This window comes from Vanellus vanellus, assembly GCF_965231255.1.
Source record: "Vanellus vanellus genome assembly, chromosome: 2".
Taxonomy (NCBI): domain Eukaryota; kingdom Metazoa; phylum Chordata; class Aves; order Charadriiformes; family Charadriidae; genus Vanellus; species Vanellus vanellus.
In genome coordinates, this window is record NC_138906.1 from 61,451,729 (window position 1) to 61,469,518 (window position 17,790).

The 17,790-nt window shown below is 39.8% G+C and overlaps 1 protein-coding gene across 2 annotated transcripts in view; it reads left to right on the forward strand.

Annotated features, from left to right (window-relative positions):
- The window catches only part of STARD3NL (STARD3 N-terminal like), a 52,348-nt gene that overhangs the window by 32,032 nt on the left and 2,526 nt on the right, over nt 1-17,790 (forward strand). The window contains exons 2-7 of one of the 2 annotated variants that reach the window (XM_082479826.1): nt 7,743-8,039; nt 10,725-10,802; nt 12,819-12,896; nt 14,301-14,354; nt 14,467-14,584; nt 17,142-17,240. In XM_082479826.1, coding sequence (XP_082335952.1) covers nt 7,815-8,039; nt 10,725-10,802; nt 12,819-12,896; nt 14,301-14,354; nt 14,467-14,584; nt 17,142-17,240 — 652 coding nt within the window. In that variant the 5' untranslated portion in view covers nt 7,743-7,814. The remainder of the gene's footprint in view (nt 1-7,742; nt 8,040-10,724; nt 10,803-12,818; nt 12,897-14,300; nt 14,355-14,466; nt 14,585-17,141; nt 17,241-17,790) is intronic. The other variant, XM_082479827.1, reaches the window with a different exon arrangement.

Sequence of the window (17,790 nt, forward strand, 5' to 3'; positions counted from 1 at the left end):
CCTCTGATCTTCATCTTCCTCCCTCACCCCCTCCAAGTATTTCCACCAGCTCCTCAAGAACTTCCTCTGAGATGTCTTCAGGCTGCCCCCTGGCCAACTGGCAGCGGAACACGGGAGGATGGCCCCTCTATCCTGCCTTGGGGCATTGTGACTGCTGCGTTGCCAGGTAGTGGCACGGTGACATGGGGGTGATGGGGCTCCCTATGCACAGCATTGCCCATTGCCCTTCCACCCAGCATCCTTCAGAGGAAAGCCTTTGGGGTGCTGGCCCTGAGGCAGTCCGTGTGCGCAGGAGGCCCAGGGGTCTGTCCCTGCCCTTGGTCGCCATGCACTGGGCACAGCTGCTGCATGTCCCTGGCATCTCTGCCATTTGTCTCCCAAGGACAAACCTTGTGCTGTTATTCTTCTCTCAGGCCATGGTAGAGACCAACACTGCAGCCCAGAGACCACGGTTTTAGCTGTCCCCTCTGTTCTTGAGCTGATGTCCGTGAGGCTACTCTTTGAGGTGGACCAGGGACACAAAGCCTTTTCCAGGGGGATGACAGGGAGTGGTTTCAGCAGTTGCATCCTGGAGGAAAGCCAAAGTGTAACCAGAGCCATAGGCCGGGATGGATGGTGCCAACAGTCTGCCATGGAAATAACACAGGCTTTGGAAAACAAGGGAGCAGCTGTTACAGTGGTGTGGTGGAAAGGCTGGTCATTTTCAGAGCTAGAACCTTTGGATCCATGGCCAAAGCACTCACTGGCAAATGATGACACTTCCAAACTGGCAAAATAGCCCACTGCTGCTGTTGCCATCACATCCCCTTCTCCTACTGAAACCGAACTGCACAGTTGGCAGTGTTTATATGGGATAGAAAACGCTTTTCAGCCATGGGGTAAAACTTCCACAGCTCATTTGTGACTTTCACGTTTCTGAGAGTCATTTGCCTGCCTCGCTTTGCGGGAAGTGGCACATCTCATTTTCCTTTAGGATTTGGTATTTTGAGTAATGAAAGAGTAAGGACGGTATTCCTCTTGTCATTTTGTACCTTTGTGCCAAAACTCATGTATACGTTCAGGCTATGCAAAAAAAAACCCAGAGTGGGTTGAGGGTGGTGAGATGCTGGAACAGGTTGTCCCAGGGATGGGGCCTCCACAGCTTCCCTGAAGTGTTCAAGGCCAAGTTGTATGGGGCTTTGAGCAATCAGGTCTAGCCCCATGGCAGGGGCTTGGAACCAAATGATCTTTAAGATCCCTTCCAACCTAAACCATTTTATGATTCTGTGATATCTTGAACAATGTTTTTCTGCAATCTAAGTTCAAAAGACTTGACTATGACCTTCAGTATTTCATCCATTTGATGACATCAAAGCGTGAGAGCTGGAGCCTGAGAGATGTGTTAAGGTGGCTTTCACCCATCAGTAGCCTTCTGGAGTCCAGCTCCACGCAGCCACTACCAGCAGATCCAGCCCTCCACTGCCCAGCTGGGCAATGGATGGGCTGTGTGGGTGGGCTCTGAACATGAAGCTGGTGGTGTCAGTCTAGTCCCTTTCACCATGGATGTCTGCCTCCTAGGGAAGAAAATATCCACAGCTGACATTAACTGAGCTTCCATTTTGGCAGTTGCCTTGGGGAAACCATCAAATCAGCCCAGACACTGGAAAAGCTACAGGAGTTGAAGTACTGGTGTGTTAGCGTGATGCAGTTAGTGGCACTGCTGCCTGTGGGAGTACACATTCCTCTCCAGGAGTGTGAATAAAGGTTGCTGATGATTTTTTAAATGAATTGTGCAGGCGTTTAGTGAAGAGGAAGGTTGTTGCTGGTAATGCTGAGATGGGTAAGGAGTTGGCTGGCCAGGTGGCTCTCTGACACTAAAAGGCAACTGCCTCTCTTTAAGAGAGTCCCAGTGCACCTGTAAGATAGCTGCAAAGAGGAACTGGGGATTATGCTTTTTATACACCCACCTGAAAACACCTGAGAATGTTGGTGTGATGAAATTATGGATGAGTTTATTCAGGTACAAAGGAACTTCAGTTGTGGGTTTGGGTTTTTTGTTTGTTTGGTTTTGTTTTGTTTTGTTTTGTTTTGTTTTGTTTTTAATTAATGAAAGAAACCGTGGAAAATTTCTTCCAGCAAACACTTGGTCATCAATCAGTTTCCAGAACTGGTGCAGTGAGTGCAGAAAGCTGCCAGGCTGTGTCTCAACATTTTGCTGCCAGCTCCATGTGATGAGACAGGCCCTCGTATGTGTCCAAAGGTGGATCTGATGGATCAGCAGGTAGAAAGAGGCTAGAGATGAATTGCCTTGCCATGAGTGCCCCCTGTCCAGAGGGCTTTGAGGCAAAAGACAGTCTGTCAGTCGCAAGGAGTTCAGACTACATGGAATTTCCAAGTTAAACTCGATGTTTTGAGTCATGCTTGAAAACAAACTGGTAGCCAGTGCATTTTAAGACCATGCTTTCCTCTTTGCAAATGATTGCTGAACTAGCACATCCTGAAATAATTAGCTCTAGCTGTACTAATTGCATTCCTGCGCTGTGCTGTATCTAGCGACAATCCAGACTGGAAGTAACAAATTCCTAGATAATTGCACTGACTGCCACATCAAAAAAAAAAAATAGTTTCACATCTCTTAGCCAATGTGGATGGAAATATTTTTTGGAAGTGCAGGTGTTACTTGGCTTTTTTCTTTCTTGAACAATTTCTTGGCTTGGCTTTTCTTTTCTTTTGTAACTATGGCCGTCGATGGCCAGATCTTGGGTTTACATCCCATCCCAAATGTTTTCCTATGAACTCCTGTTACGCAGCAGGGCGCTTCAGTGTGACGGGTTTCAGTACAAAGCGAGTGCTGTTTACAGCGCTCGAGTGCAGCAATTCTGCTCACACCCTCGGGTTCAGGTGGCCCAAAGTTCATTGTAGCACTTGAGACACCTGACCAAACACATGCCACATATGTCTTCCTCCTCTAAAGCCCTTTGACAGCCCTGTTTCAGGCAGCTGCTGTAGAAATAAAGGAGGAAGCTTTAAAGATGTATTGTGCTTGGCCGCCCTTGCCTGGTGCTTTTGGCTGGCTGGGATGCGTCTGGCTGTGGAGGCAATATCCAACATTTCCTTCTGCTCTTAAAAAAGGTCCTCCAGAGAGGGCGATTTCATTAGCGAGCAACACGTTTGACATCATGCGAGCGCTGTTTTAATATAGACAATCTTAGCCCCAATCTTTGAAGCGCAATAGTGCTTTGCTTCCTGTGGCTCAGTTTTTGCAATTGCCCATTTCGCAAGGCCAGTTCGGGTGGCTCGTGTGATGGGAAAGGCAGCAGGTGCATGGGAACATGTCCTGCCTTGCATCGTTCTGGACTTCTCCCTCTGATTATTTCTCCTCATGTTTCCCACGGGGGCCATCTGTCCTTTTCATCCACATCTGTAAGAGTGAGACTGTTGGAACAAATAATCCTAAGGGCAATATCATTCTGGCAGTGTGAGCTAGCACAAGGTGGAAATTAAATGGAAGGGAGTTAGGCGCTTTTGATGTCCAAATTCAGCAGCTCAGTTAAGAAAACTTTTCTTGGAAAGGAAAGAACTGACTGTTGATTTCCACTGGCTAGAGATGATTTTGCGCTCAATCAATCCATTTCAGCGGGAGGTGCAAATGTTTGGTACTTCCTTGAAGTGAGCCTGAAAGGTCAAAGCCACGCAAAGCCTCCTTCCCAAGGAGGAGGCGGAGCCCACCCAAAACCTCCTTCCCTCCGTGGGGCACCTGAAAGCCCTGCACTGATCCCCATGGGGCCTTTGGGCACTGAGTGAGCAGCAGCTACATGAGCAAACCCCACAGGTACTCCGTCAGGCTGGTGAGGTCTCTCAGGGATTTGTATTACCTGAGAAAAAATGCTGATGTATAGGAACCTTTAAATTTGGATTTGGTGCCCCGTGTCTTTTCTATAAACCCATAAAATAGACTGAGAAGGGGCAGGCAAAGATGGTTCTTTGTTGTCTTCCTTTTTTTTCTTTTTCCTTCTTTTCTTTGGGCCGTGGTTGAGTGGTTTCTGGGCTACCGCTCTGTTGTCATACTTTAATTTTCCCTCATTTCACTTCTTTTTTCACCTTGCTCTTTCATTGCTGTTTTTCTCCCATTCTCGCTTATGTGGAACATGAACCTTATAGATTTCTTGAATGGCATTTCCAGTCTAGGATGTCCCAGCAGGCCAGAAATGGGTAAAAATGTAATCAATTTGGGTAAGCTTTCTCCCACGATAAGGGACGCTACCTTGTTGCTCATAGCCTGCTCTGTGTTCACGCAAGCATATTTGTCTAAAAATAAAATCCAAGACAGTTCCCATGCTGGCATAAAACATCATTTTTCTTTGGAAATCTGCAGAGTACCAAGCGTACACACAAGTAAAGAAACCCCATCCTTTTGACAGGACAAGGTTTGTAGGAAGTGGCAGTATCTTTCATTAGCCCAATTGGTACGGTTGGACAAAGTAGCAAACTTTAGGCAAGAGCCCTTCTTCAAGCCCACAACAGAAGCAGCATCTTTCAAAGCTGAATGCCAGCTTGAGAGTACTTATTCAGAGTTCAGACCTTCTGACAAACTGCATATTTATTATGTCAGTGATTTAATAAAATCTTCCTTGGGTCAAATGTTGCTGATGCATGCTCATGAACTTGCTGTCCTCAGAAAGTTCACCTGTAAGTCAGAGAATCCATCAGCAAATAAACATACCTTTTATTCTATGGAATGGATATTCAGCTGGGTAAAAATGGTTTTACCAATTAGGAACATAACATTGCCGCTGATCTCTTTTGCAATTGGAATCTGATGGCCACGCAGCTGTCTAGGGCTAGGATGCATAATGACACCACAAACCTAAACAATACTCAACAGTTAGTACCTCTCATTTCTTTTAGGATTTGCCTCCTCTGCTGCAAGCAGAAAGTTAAGCGGCATTTGTGTGCGTAAAGCAAAACATTGGCTCCATATAGAGCCCCGTGAAGGTCCTGTGGCAGGCACTGTTCCATCACCTTTTCTGTTTTGCAGAACTATGTGGGCTTTACTTTGAGGTCTTCTAAGAAACTGTCGATTATTTGTAGCCCTGTTCTGTTCAAAATTAAGGTCTTTTTCTATCAAAGCTTTCTGGAGAGGTGGTTGATGCCCCATGCCTGTCAGTGTTTAAGAGGCATTTGGACAGTGGCCTTAATACCATGCTTTAAGTTTTGGTCAGGCAGCTGGACTAGATGATCATTGTGTGTCCCTTCTGCCTGAACTGAACTAGTCTGTTCTATTCTATAGAATTGTAAGTCTGATGGTACTAATGAAATTAATGGCAATTAGTACTATTTCTGTTCAAGGGAAGTGAGGACAGAACAAATGGCAGAGCTTTCTTCAGAACCTTTACTTACTTTTCAAAATGTTGTTCTTTTCCTCAAAGAAGCAACATGAATCCTTAGGTATGTACTAGTCTTTGCTAGGGGATGTTGTGAGATAACCATGTTTCTGCTCAACTTTACTGTGTACTGTACCAAAATAAGTCTTTGCATAGTGAATAGTTAAAATATATGCTTTGTTTTGAGTAGACAGGCATTTTAGATAACATGGATATTATCAAGCTGACATAGAAATGTGATTTGTAGAATAAGGTTTAGTGGCTAGTATTTGAAACAGAGGTATAAAAGTAAATGCAAAACAGTTGAAAATGTATTATACTAACATGGGATAGTCGAAGAGAAGCAGGTTCACTGGAATTCTGAATGTGGAGTAAGTCTGCATTCACGTTCCTACTGTAAAGCTTCTTAGTCCTTTCAGTATTACAGCTGTACAAGTGCATTTTGGTTTTGTTTGTTTGGTTTTTTTAAAGGTAGAAACCTGATGCATGCTTAACTTCCAAGTTTGCCCACTTGCCTAACAGTATTTATAAGTCTAATTTATGCATGACTTAGATGAAGGGAGGGAGCATGTGTTACAGAGTTGAGATTAGTACTTATTGGGAAACTGACACTTCCCACCCAAAGTTGGGTAAAGAAGAGGGTGAGAATGAGAAGTAATGAAGATGCTCAGTTGTAAATCTGCTTGAAAAGATCTTGAAACAGGAGCAAGTTCAGTACAACAATTTCTGTCTTTAATCCAGTTAATGATGGAACTGATTATGTCAATCTCATATTCCCACTTCATAATTTCTCTGTTCATGCATGCTCTGCTAACACCTCTTTAAAGGAGGTTAAGCCCAGCAAAAGACCTGTCAGCTTTCCTGGTCTGGTCCCATGGCTTATGACTGAGAACCAGAAGATATATACCTTGGGTTGGCTTTGGAAAGCCTTGGGCAAGAGCATCCTGGCGTTGATTGTCAGGCAGGAGCAGGATGGTAGTAGCCTGCCTGTGCTTGTGCTTGGCCTTGTGATTGGTTTGGCCCACAGCCAGGTCCCAGAATGAGATGGTGATTAGTACTGGCTTGGTTTGCCTCTGATAGCTTCTTACCTGCAGGCAGACACTCAGCTGGTAAGGTAGTTTCTGTCTTGGTGCGGGTCTGTTACCGTTCTCATGACATAGCTCAAGAAAAGCGGACTTCGAACTACCCAAAGGCTGTTATGTGTGACTTGACCTTAGACATTGGCCATTCCTGGCTGGCCTGCCTCTTCCTCGGCTGTGCTGTGTGTGCACTGGCAAGCCCTTGCCCCACCTTTCCTTTTCCCCTGTGTCCTTATATCCTCGTGTTTGCGTAGCAGTGTGATACAGATTCCCTGTCTGCTTTTCCTCTTGTGCTTTGACTGGCTGTGTTCCTGAAGACTCGGAGTTAAAACACTGTGGGAATAGAAGGGTGGGAAGGGTTTCTCTTTCTGTTTTGTGATTTACTGAAAGACAACCCACGCAGGAAGATGCAAAGGTTTTTTTCTTTAATTTCAAGAAGCTGTTCCCCTAGCATTACGGAAGCTTGTCTGGTGTGATTTCTGTTGCAAGATGTATAGCTTCATCTAACAAGTATTTTGTATAACATTAAATTTCCTGTGCGTTTCCTTGAAACTTTTGTGACCTTCTTAGTCGACTCTTTCTAGAGGCTTTAATTGGAAAAAGGTTCTCAGGGAGTAATGTAGTGGGTTGTACATCAAACTGTTCCAGTTTTATAAGAAATTTAACCTGATTTTTTTTTTTTTTTTAAAGCCGTGTAGTCAGAAGAGACTTAGGGTAATTGCATTACCTTTAACCACTGGGTTGCATACAGTTTTTTCAGAGAGTCCTTGTCATAGCAGCTGAATTTGTCTATAGAGTAAATAGCAGTGTATTTGCTTTATAGAATGGTTATTACAGTATTCGGGGGTTTTAATAGACTTTTCATCTTTTGGTTGTGTCGGCTCTGGATATGCTGGTAGCTAACTGCCATTTTTCAGGACTTGTATGTGGAACTTCCTTTAAGTTGTCTTCCTATTGAGAGCATTTTAATCAGAATTGGAAACCTTGAAGATGCACAGCATCATGCTTTTTATTCATGCTCATTTAATGATCTTGCTCTAAGAACATGGAGAACGGAGCCTTCTAAATCTAGACAGTGGTCCCTTATTTCCAGTGGTCTAACTGAACATTAATTCTCGTTTCACAAGTCCTCTGAGAGATGAAGAGACCCTAGATAGATCTTATTTTAGAAGCAATTTTAAAGCCTAATTGCTAAATTATCTTAGTCGTCAGTTTAGCAAAAAGAGAACTAACATGGTAAGATGAAAATAACTTCTGGGTTTTGGTGACTAATGCCTTTTGGTTTTGTTTGTTTGTATAGAAATTCTTCCTATATGGATCAGCCTTCTAGTGATGGTGAAACTGGAAGAAGACCACTCTAAGCAAACCCAGGATGAATCGGGTGCCAGGTGATGCAGAAAATGCTCACGGTAGCAGTGTGGAATCCTGTCCTTCCTTACGGGATGTCCACTCCATCAACCCAGCGCAGCTGATGGCAAGGATTGAGTCATATGAAGGCAGAGAGAAGAAAGGCATATCAGATGTCAGAAGGACTTTCTGTTTGTTTGTTACGTTTGATCTCTTATTCATAACCTTGCTGTGGATAATAGAATTAAATGTGAGTTGTCTTTACAGTACCCTTAGACTTTATTAATTTATTTATTCACTTCAGGAGTGGTTAATAAGTTGTCCTTTTCTATGCCAAATTATATGCTATTTGTATCTATTTAAATTACAGCACCTTCTTACTTTTAGGCTTTCACAAACATAGCATCTGCTCAACTGCATCTGCTTTTAGTCATTAGGATACATGGTTTATTATCTTCTTATGTTCTTGTAGTCCATGAACCATGCTGAAGAAACTGTTGGAATCCAGTGAACTTTTCAGGCAGCAAGTAAAGAAAAATGTTACTGAATGTCTTTGAATTTGGCAAGGAGTGTGAATTTTAACAATTCAAGAGTTTGCCTTCTGAGTAACTCAAAGTCAGTGATATTTCACTGAGGTGTTTGTCCCTGGAAAGACTTCCAATGGCCAAAACCTTTCTTTTGCTGTGTTGTATTGTCTTTGAGACAAACTTCATATGCTATACATTGTATATAGCAGGGTGCATTTAAACAACATAAACTGCCACAGTTGCCACCTTTTAACTCCAGCATTTGTAATTCAGAAAACGAGGGAGTTCTCCTGAAATTTCCAGAAAGCAATAGGGTAGCTGATTTGTTATTATTTCATAAGTAGCATCCTACTTCTTGAGCTGGGTTTTAAATTATAATCTAAATTATGCATTTAAGAAAGGACACACTGGAAAAATGGGAGAATCCCTTTTCTAGACAAGAAGGATCTTGAGTAAACATTTTTTGTCAGCATTCCTTTACAAGATAAATAACCTTGGTTATTGCTCTGACATTATGAAGTTTCAGGAGCTGACTGTTTGGCTAGTTCATTGATACAGTGAAAAATACACTTTCTGCTTTAATTTGAGAAAGCAGTCTTTGCTTGCCTGAATGCTGTAATTTTGGGACTAGACTTCTGTTGTCTCTAGGTGGAAAGACTTTGTATCCGGTGTGTAAAGTTAGCTTGTCTCAGAAGAGCAGCATAGTGTTTTGATGCATTTCTTTTTTTAGGCCAGATTCTCAACAGCTTGCTTGACTAAGAGGAGCAGAGTCTGGATTTGTACTTGTTGTCAAGGATTCACAGTACAGATTTCATATTAGCGCTCTAAGAATATGCTACCAACCCATGATGTTTCATTTTGAATGCTGCATTAAGGGACCTCAAAATCCTAGCAAATTTCTTTGTGAAAAGCTTTGTTTTAAGGAGAATATATTATGAACCGGAGTTCTATACTGCCAAATGTCAGCAAGGTTTTTGTCTTTGTAAGTCATAATATTAGAAGCCATCATTTGATATCTGGGATCTGACACATGGTTAGGGTTTTTTGTTCTATTTTTTAAATTGTTTTGTTAATTGGGAAGTCAAATAGCACTGCGTTAGGACTGTCCATCACTGGTAAATAAGTAATGAGACTTCAGAATTGCTGCCAGAGTTCCTGTAAATATTGTTTTCCCTTTGTTGCTGTTATCCAGTGTGCTTAGGTGTAGTTTATTTTTAAACACTTCAGACAGTAGCTCCATGGCAGTTTGAGCAAACCCTAACTCAAAGCTTTCATGGTTCTCATGTTCATCCATATGTTAACACGGTGCTCATGCAGGCACACAGTGAACAGCTTGGAGGAGGGGAAGCTGATCTTCCTTATTTATGCTGGAAACAGATAATCACACCTGATGCAGTAGAGCAGCCAGGGGGAAGCTATATTTAGAGAGTTATTGGTCAGGTAGCCATAATGAGGAAGGAGAGGAGAAGAAATAGACGAAATCTGGAGTTGGAGTGAATAGTGTCAGGAAAACACTATCCAGCAGTATAGCTGGGAAGTGTGGAAATATCTATACTGCATTACTTTGCGATGGTGAGCATGTGTTGTTGGCATGCTCTGGTACCTCCTTTCTTTAAAAGGTCAGCAGTAGTCAAACTCAATATTAAAGCCTTCTGTTTGTATTATTTTCCAGTGCTTTACATAACTATTTCATGCAGTGCTTAATTTACTATTAAAACCAGTAGGATATGGACACTAAGTTTTTTTTCTCGCCCAAATAAGATATATAATGCTTTCACTCTCTGACCCAGTATATCCTAAAATATTTTCTTACTAAACCAGTTTGAACAGGAAAGTAACAAATCCTTCCACTGGAAAGAAACACAGTGGCTAAGGAAGATGTAATTTTGAATCCTCTCAAGCAAATTAAAGTATTAAACTTGGGTGTTTAGTTATTTGTGGGAGAATGGTCTAATAGTTGTAGCTTCTGTTTTTCACAGCAGGCTTTTTTGCTCAGCTCTCTTAAAACAAGTAGTTTGTATGCTGATAAGGAAAAGATCTGGAGTATGGTTTCAGTTATTGTTTTGTTTCCTATCTGCTAACATGTGACTAACTAGAGCTAGTTTCTGGGTGGCTTTTTGATCAGCTTTTTTTTTTTTTTTATCCTCCTATGAGACATAAAATGCTCTGTGAATTTATGTAACAGACCTTACGCTTAATCATTTCTTCTTCTCTGCAATTAATCATGAAAAACGAATAAGGACACTAATCTTGAAATTCACATTCTTAACATGTATGTCCTCTGTACTTAGTTTAATGATCTCTTTGTACATCAGCGAGGAACTATTAATTTCACCCTTCCAATGTGTGTGTATTTTGGCTTCAGTAACTTCTGTTCTAAAGCTGTGTGTATTGTTGTTTCTTTGTAGGTAAAAGGAGGCATTGAGACTACCTTAGAGAAAGAAGTCCTACAGTATGACTACTCTTCTTCATATTTTGATATATTTGTAAGTGTTCTTTAAAAAAAAAAAAGGTAAAAGAAAACAGCGGCAAAAGTATAGTTTTCCCATGTTCCTCCTTCCACAGATGTTCCGTTCCCTAGTTTGAGTCCTGTGAAAGAGTCGGTCTTTTCTTGATAATTTAAACCAGAAGGACTTGTGCCAAATTTCACCCATCTAGGGGTTGCCCGGTCCTGCTTTGGCAGCAGGCTTATGGAGCCTGTGGATAGAGATGCTTAGGCTCACTTAAATTGCATCTACTGCTTTGGGGGGGCGCAGAAAAGCAGATAAAAAACTCAGTCAAGAATGTGAGGCTGATGTAACATAAAGATAATTCATTAAGAGGACAAGACCGATAGTGTCCCAGCTGTAAAATCATTTTGTTTAAAGCGACATTTTTGTCCTTCCGCAGAAATAAGTCAATTGCAGTGAGGAAAGACTTGTTCCCAGGTTGACCTGTATAGGTCAGGGCTTTTTTTCAGATTTCTGTGTTTTAACTCAAACAGGTTGTTTTTTAACATTGTACTAAAACCAGATGACATGAAGTATGATTCTCCTTAACTATGTATATGCACCTTAGGCACATGGGAGGAGCTCTACTGCATTAGAAAATTTCTCTGTCTTTCAGCGAGATGGCAGCTCTGTAGTTGCAATGCATTTTGCACTGCATGGACCAAGTTCCTGATCTCGAAGTAAAAGCTGTTCCTTTACGGTTCTTCTAAAGGGCCCCATGTTTTTGCAAGATCATTATTTCTACCAGATCTTGTTTGTCTGACAGAGATGGCTCGGTTTGGTATCAGTCATTTTATATTGATGACTATATCCATAATCTCTCTTTGAAACTGGTGTAAAAACCCATCCTTACTTCTGCATTGGACCATTTGCTGTGTCAAATGGAATGAGGTACCGGATACAAAAATTTCATAAGATAGTGAACAATGCTACTTCTCCCTTTCTTATTTTGCTGACAGGTTCTGCATGATATACCTTGAAGCAAAAGCAAAAAATGTTATCTGTAAATGTTGATGCTCTGGAAATTATTTTGCCCTGTAGTTGAACAAAGGGTTAAAAACATGTAATGCAAAATAATAGACTTTTATTCCCTGGGAAGGGACTAGATCATTAAATTCTGAAAAATGATTTGTGGGCTTATACAGGATTTCTTCTGTTTCTACTACACATCACTGAAACATATATTTGCATAAGATTAAATGGGTTTGTTATACCTCTGGCCATGTCTGTCCTTGATTGCTTTTCATTTTTAAGCGTTTGTTTCACTTTTTTCAGATTCTGAACACATCTTTTAAAACAACTTGGAGGCAATCTAATGTCAAGAATAAACAAGGAAATTGAGGGTTAGGGTCCCCGATTCAGAAATATCTTCTGTCTGCTATTGATTTCATTTTCTGGCCTAGAAATACCATAACTTGCCTTTCTTTACTGCAAAATGTGTGGAATGGCTTGCTATTGCAGCCATCTCCATAAAGAATAAGTCATTGTTGCAATGTTAATAGTTCGATAAAAACTGAAAACTTAGTAAGTAGAAAATTGTTTTTAAAAATTCTTCCTATTTTCTGATTGCTTTTGTGAAATCTTTACAGTTTTTAATGATATTCTTGTGCAGTAGCATGCCACTAAGATCAGTGAGATGCACCCAGTGATGCTCAAGGTATTTGCTGGATTACCTGCATCTAGATTTAACTGCTTAGATTTCAGTCAGGTAAAATGATCATGAACATACTTTATGTAGCTTTCTTATGTTTCTAACTTATTTGTGGAATTGCACATGCTCGCATATTTGAGCCTATGTAGGCATGTGAGTGGTGCCATTTGCTTTACAAATGGGAAATTATGTTCTATTTCTGTTTTATAAGCACACATTCAAATTTGTTTCTCAATAACAGAACTTAGATTGTCCTGTTTTAAGTTGTTTTGTAGGCAGTTAGTATTTTCAGTGAGCTGAGAATCTTGTGGTTCTTCTGTGTTCTGAATTAACCAACAAATATTTTTTTCCTTTCTCTATAGCTACTGGCAGTCTTTCGATTTAAGGTGTTAATACTTGCATATGCAATGTGCAGACTGCGCCATTGGTGGGCAATAGCTGTGAGTAGTAGCCAAGCATTATGGAGTTTTAAGTAGAATGGATCAAACAGACAAAATTTTAGATGCCTCTTAACGCTTGTATGTTAAGAATCATCTTGATGCTATACATAAAAAAATTCTCTGTGCAGTAACAGGTTAAAAACTTCTGAACGATTTTTAGCCTAAAGACAAGAATTTAATAGCACAGTGGGTATGGTCTTTATTAGGTATCATGTTAATACAAATTGAAGACTTATTTTGAATCCAGTATGGATGGCTCGTTGTAACTGCTTGTTACCTCTGGCTTGTTAATTAATGTTTGAAATACATTTGCATTTGAAATAGCGAACTGTATTCAAAAAGAAGAATTGGCATTATTGTACCAGAGATCCAGCTGTCTGTTAACTCTCACGTTCTTAGCTTTTCAGAGTTTTAGGTGCCATCCATTGAACACTAGCATGTGTATTGCTTCTTGCTCCAATACAAAATGTTGAATGTGCATCCCTTCTTAGGAAGTTTTTGAGAACTGTTGGCAGTCACAGTGGATTGGAGCAAATAACTTGAATGCAGGTGTACTGTGTGGATGAGAAAAAATGCAAAACTTGATGACAAATTCATACTTTCACCAGTCAATACTATAAATTGTAATACAATCGGCACATTGCTGGCTTAGTGTGTTGTAAAACTTTTTTTTTTCCTTACATTGTGTTAGGTGCATGTAGAATGTGTTAAAGTATAACTTTCTTCAAGTGAGAAGCATGCAGTTTTAGTAGTCTGAGATTACATGCCATGTTTGGTTTTTTTAAATTGTGTTATTAGCATAGCACAAACACATACATAACAGTAACTGCTGCTCTGATTGATTTATTTTGAAGTGCATGCCTCTCAAAATCCCTTACTCTTAGTTGTATATCTTTGGAGTGTTTCTTCCAATGACATCCTCCAACTTGATGCAGTTGTTTGTGAGGTGGTGAGAGTGAACCCACCATGGTAGTAAGCAATTAGATAAATAAAGCTTCACTGAAGGTTTTGCAGAAGCTGTTAATCTTAAAATCCTACCTGTGCTTACCAGAAACTAGCTAGGTTCTGCTATTATTTAAAGTATTACTGGACCCAAATGCAGTAATAGCGTTAGAAGCCTTGCTTAAGTGAACAGTACTTTATATAACTCGGCATCTGTGTAGCATCTAAACTTCCTACCTGCTGTGTGGAAATCAACATGTGGAGATGTCCGTATTAAAAGTTATCTTTATTAAAGAGGTCGTTTTAATAGCACTTTAAGTTAATTGTATCTTTCTTGTTATGTTTTATTAATCTGTGATCTTGCAGTTGTTGATAAATATTTAAAGTTGCAACTGATAATGGCAGAAATGAGAACGTAAATCCACTTATTAGTTTTAACTGTTCTTACCCTGTCTCTTTCAGTTTACAACAGCAGTGACCAGTGCCTTTTTATTAGCAAAAGTAATTATTTCACAGGTATATATTCTAATCAAATGTTTGTTTTACTTTGTTTTACTTTGTTGTTTTCTTGAAAGCAAGATACCTCAGGGTAATTTCTGTAATGTTGTGTGGTTTTGTTTCCTTCAAGCTGTTCTCACAGGGTGCTTTTGGCTATGTGCTGCCCATCATATCCTTCATACTTGCCTGGATTGAAACTTGGTTCTTGGACTTTAAAGTGTTACCCCAAGAAGCTGAAGAAGAAAACAGTAAGCTTTTGATATTTCGCCTCAATCACTGCACTTGGCAACATTCCATCCCATGTTATCTGGCAGAAGAATGCTTCTTTCAGCTTCTCAGAATTTGAAGAGCTGTGGGAAAAATTAAATCATATGGCGTAATTATTCTTTTTCTGGAAAGGAACATATGCCTTCAAAGAAGTGGGTTTTTAATTAATTTAGGGAGGCAAAGTTAAAAGTTACAAGGGCCAGATAGGCAATTTGTCAGGCACTTAAAAACATATATAATTTTCTATGCTTGAGACACGAAAATTTAACTGATGTGGTCTTCTAAAATTTTATTTTCTGGGTAATGCATAGAATAAGTGTCTGGTTCCTCTTTTAGGAAGAGTAGATGCAATAACTCAATGTCACTAACTCTTCTTTTGAGTTGGAAAAGGGAAAGCAAAGAAGTATTGTGAAGAATCTGCTTCATGCACAGACAGGATGAGACCAGAGCAAGTATGAATTTCAGCCTCTTCAAGATGAGGCAGCGGGTCATCTGACACTCAATGGATTCAACTAAGTGGAGGAAACCCATTGATTTAGTTGAAAGAGAATATTGCTTAAGTGGTGAGGAAAAGATAGTGTAGATTTCTGCTGCAGTTGTTTTGTTAGTTTCAACAGCAGGAGAGCGAAATTGTTCTTTGTGCATCATTATCTGAAATGCAGTCTGAAACTTTGTTGAAAGGGCATGCTTGCCTGTTAGGTAAAAACAATAACTACGTGGGCATGGATGCCTCCATTTTTTTTAGTGCTCTGAAATCTAATCTTTCTACTTTGATCTATTCCCTCTTTTTTTCGACGACTCCAAGAAAGAAATTGGTTAAATGACTACACTGGATTTTGCCTAGAGAAAGGGAAACTTAGGGTAACTTTTTTTTTCTCTTTTGAGGGGGTGAGGAAATCAAGCTGTATCATGTTTTTGTCTCAATAGATAAGAAATCTAACCAGTTCTGAGACTTTTGCATTTTTTGATACTGAATATTCATAGACAAAGAAAGCATTTGATACATACACATATAAATACTTGATTATCATACTCATAAAATTGAGATATTGCTAAATCCCTGTGGGATTCAAGGACGCTTTCTTTTTCTTCATTCTTACTGAGCTTGAAATAGATGGTATGTATTTAGAAATACATGCTTTTTAGTTGAACTCTGCGTATTTCCAAAAAAGATGGGGTTTCACCGGAAAATGCTGATTTTAAGCAATTAAGTTAGACAAATGATAGGCACATTTGCATTGTGCTGTGTGGTGGTGCCTTACTTGCTTTTAAATCTAAGGCACATAATGAAAACAGATTTTAAAAGTTTTTGCTTTTTTACCAGGTATTGTTCTCTCCTATCTCTAGTGGGAGTGGAGGTTGACTTTTTTCCATCTTACTGTTTTGTTTAAAAAAAATACCCCACAACCAAACAATAAAAGCTCACCCCAGCAATTTTCTGCCTAATGGAACAGCGCTCATAATTTAGAAATGTTTTGTCTGTAACAAAAAAAAAAAAGGGATGGGGGACGGGGACATTACTGTCTTTCTACTGAAGAAGGTTTCCAGCTCTAAAAGATTCTTTCTGTGAGGAGGATTTAAAGCTAAAATCCAACCAGTATGTGTCTTCTAGTATCTTGTGACTTGTTTTTAAGTATGGAGACTGAGCTTTCTCTTTTGGACAGAGTGGAAATACAATTAAAATAGATGTCTCCTTTGGAGATTTTGAACTGGTTAATAAGACAAATCGGTATGTAGAAATAGCAGTTTGAGTTGGAAAGACTTTTTTAATAACTGCTGGCTACCTCAGATAGCTCTCCTGATTCAGTAAAACATCAAGGGTTTGTGGTTTTTTGTTTTCCCATCAGTCATCTTGTGGCAGAGAGTAAAGTATGGAAATTCGTATGTTGACCTAAAGTGTCATCTTTGCTCTGTTATTGTCAGAAGGTCTGTTGATGGCAGTAAGGATGAGATGAATTAGCTTCTCTCCCAACTCCTCTTGGTTTTTGTCCTGTATTAAACACACCAGAATAGCCCCATGTAATTTCCAAATCATTTTCCTGAGTTTAAATGAAACTGAGCCAAAAGGAATTGAAGGTTGGAGTAACTAGGTATGTTGAGACAGACAGGTGAAAAAGCAGGACATTAATGAGAAGTCTTATAGTGGCAAAGTGAGAAAATAATTTATTTGGTGATGTGTGGCAGCTCACTGATCATTAAACATAGATTTCAGAGTTTTAGTTAGCCAGTGAATATTGATGAATTTACATACAGCATCCTAATGATGCTATTGCACATAGTAGAAGGAAGGATTCCTTAATTCAGGTGTACAGTACCTCTGTTTTGCTAGAGTGTGTCTCCTTAGCTGCGTGAAGTTATATAGAAGACATAAATGTTAAATTAACAGTTTGCTTTTTTTCTGAGATACTTATTTATAGAAGTAACTTGTTAGGAATGCTAATATAGTACATCAGTCTTTAAGATTCTTCGTCAATACTTGCTCTTTAAGATGCTATGTGATAGCATTGAGGATTTGGGGTTTTGTTTCTTTCCTTTTAGGATTTTTAATAGCACAGGATGCTTCTGAACGAGCAGCTCTTCTTCACCCAGGAGTCCTCTCTGATGGGCAGTTCTATTCTCCTCCTGAATCTGTAGCAGGTAGTTATGTTCACAGAATGAATCATTTTTTGTATTGACATTAAACTCCTGCATATTTCACCTTCTTTAGAGGGTAAGGCAGGGGAAGGGTGAAGGTGAAAAAAATGTATTTTTCTTTTCAAATTAAAAGTGTACTTTACAATCCTAAAATGAAGGATTCTTTTTAGATTCAGTAATTCAGTTTAGTTACTACCTATCAGATGAATTACGATACTCGTAGTTAGTGAGGCTTCTGACATGCCCTGAAGGTATTAAAAACAAGATAAGTCTGAAATAAAATGGTACCGCAACTGAAAGGAGGCGGTTATTCTTTGTTTCTGCCATCGATGATCCTTATGGGTCCCTTCCAACTTGAGATATTCTACGATTCTTACCTGCTAGCAATAGTGTTCATGAAGCAATGTACTACTTAACCCAGCCTCAACTTGGATCTTTAAAGAATCTTAGGATAGACAGTGAACCTGAAACTGCTCTAAAGCAAACTCAAATTTCAATCAGAGGCTTTTTTTCCTTTCTCATAACAACAAGCCCTGTCTGTATAAAAAGGCTA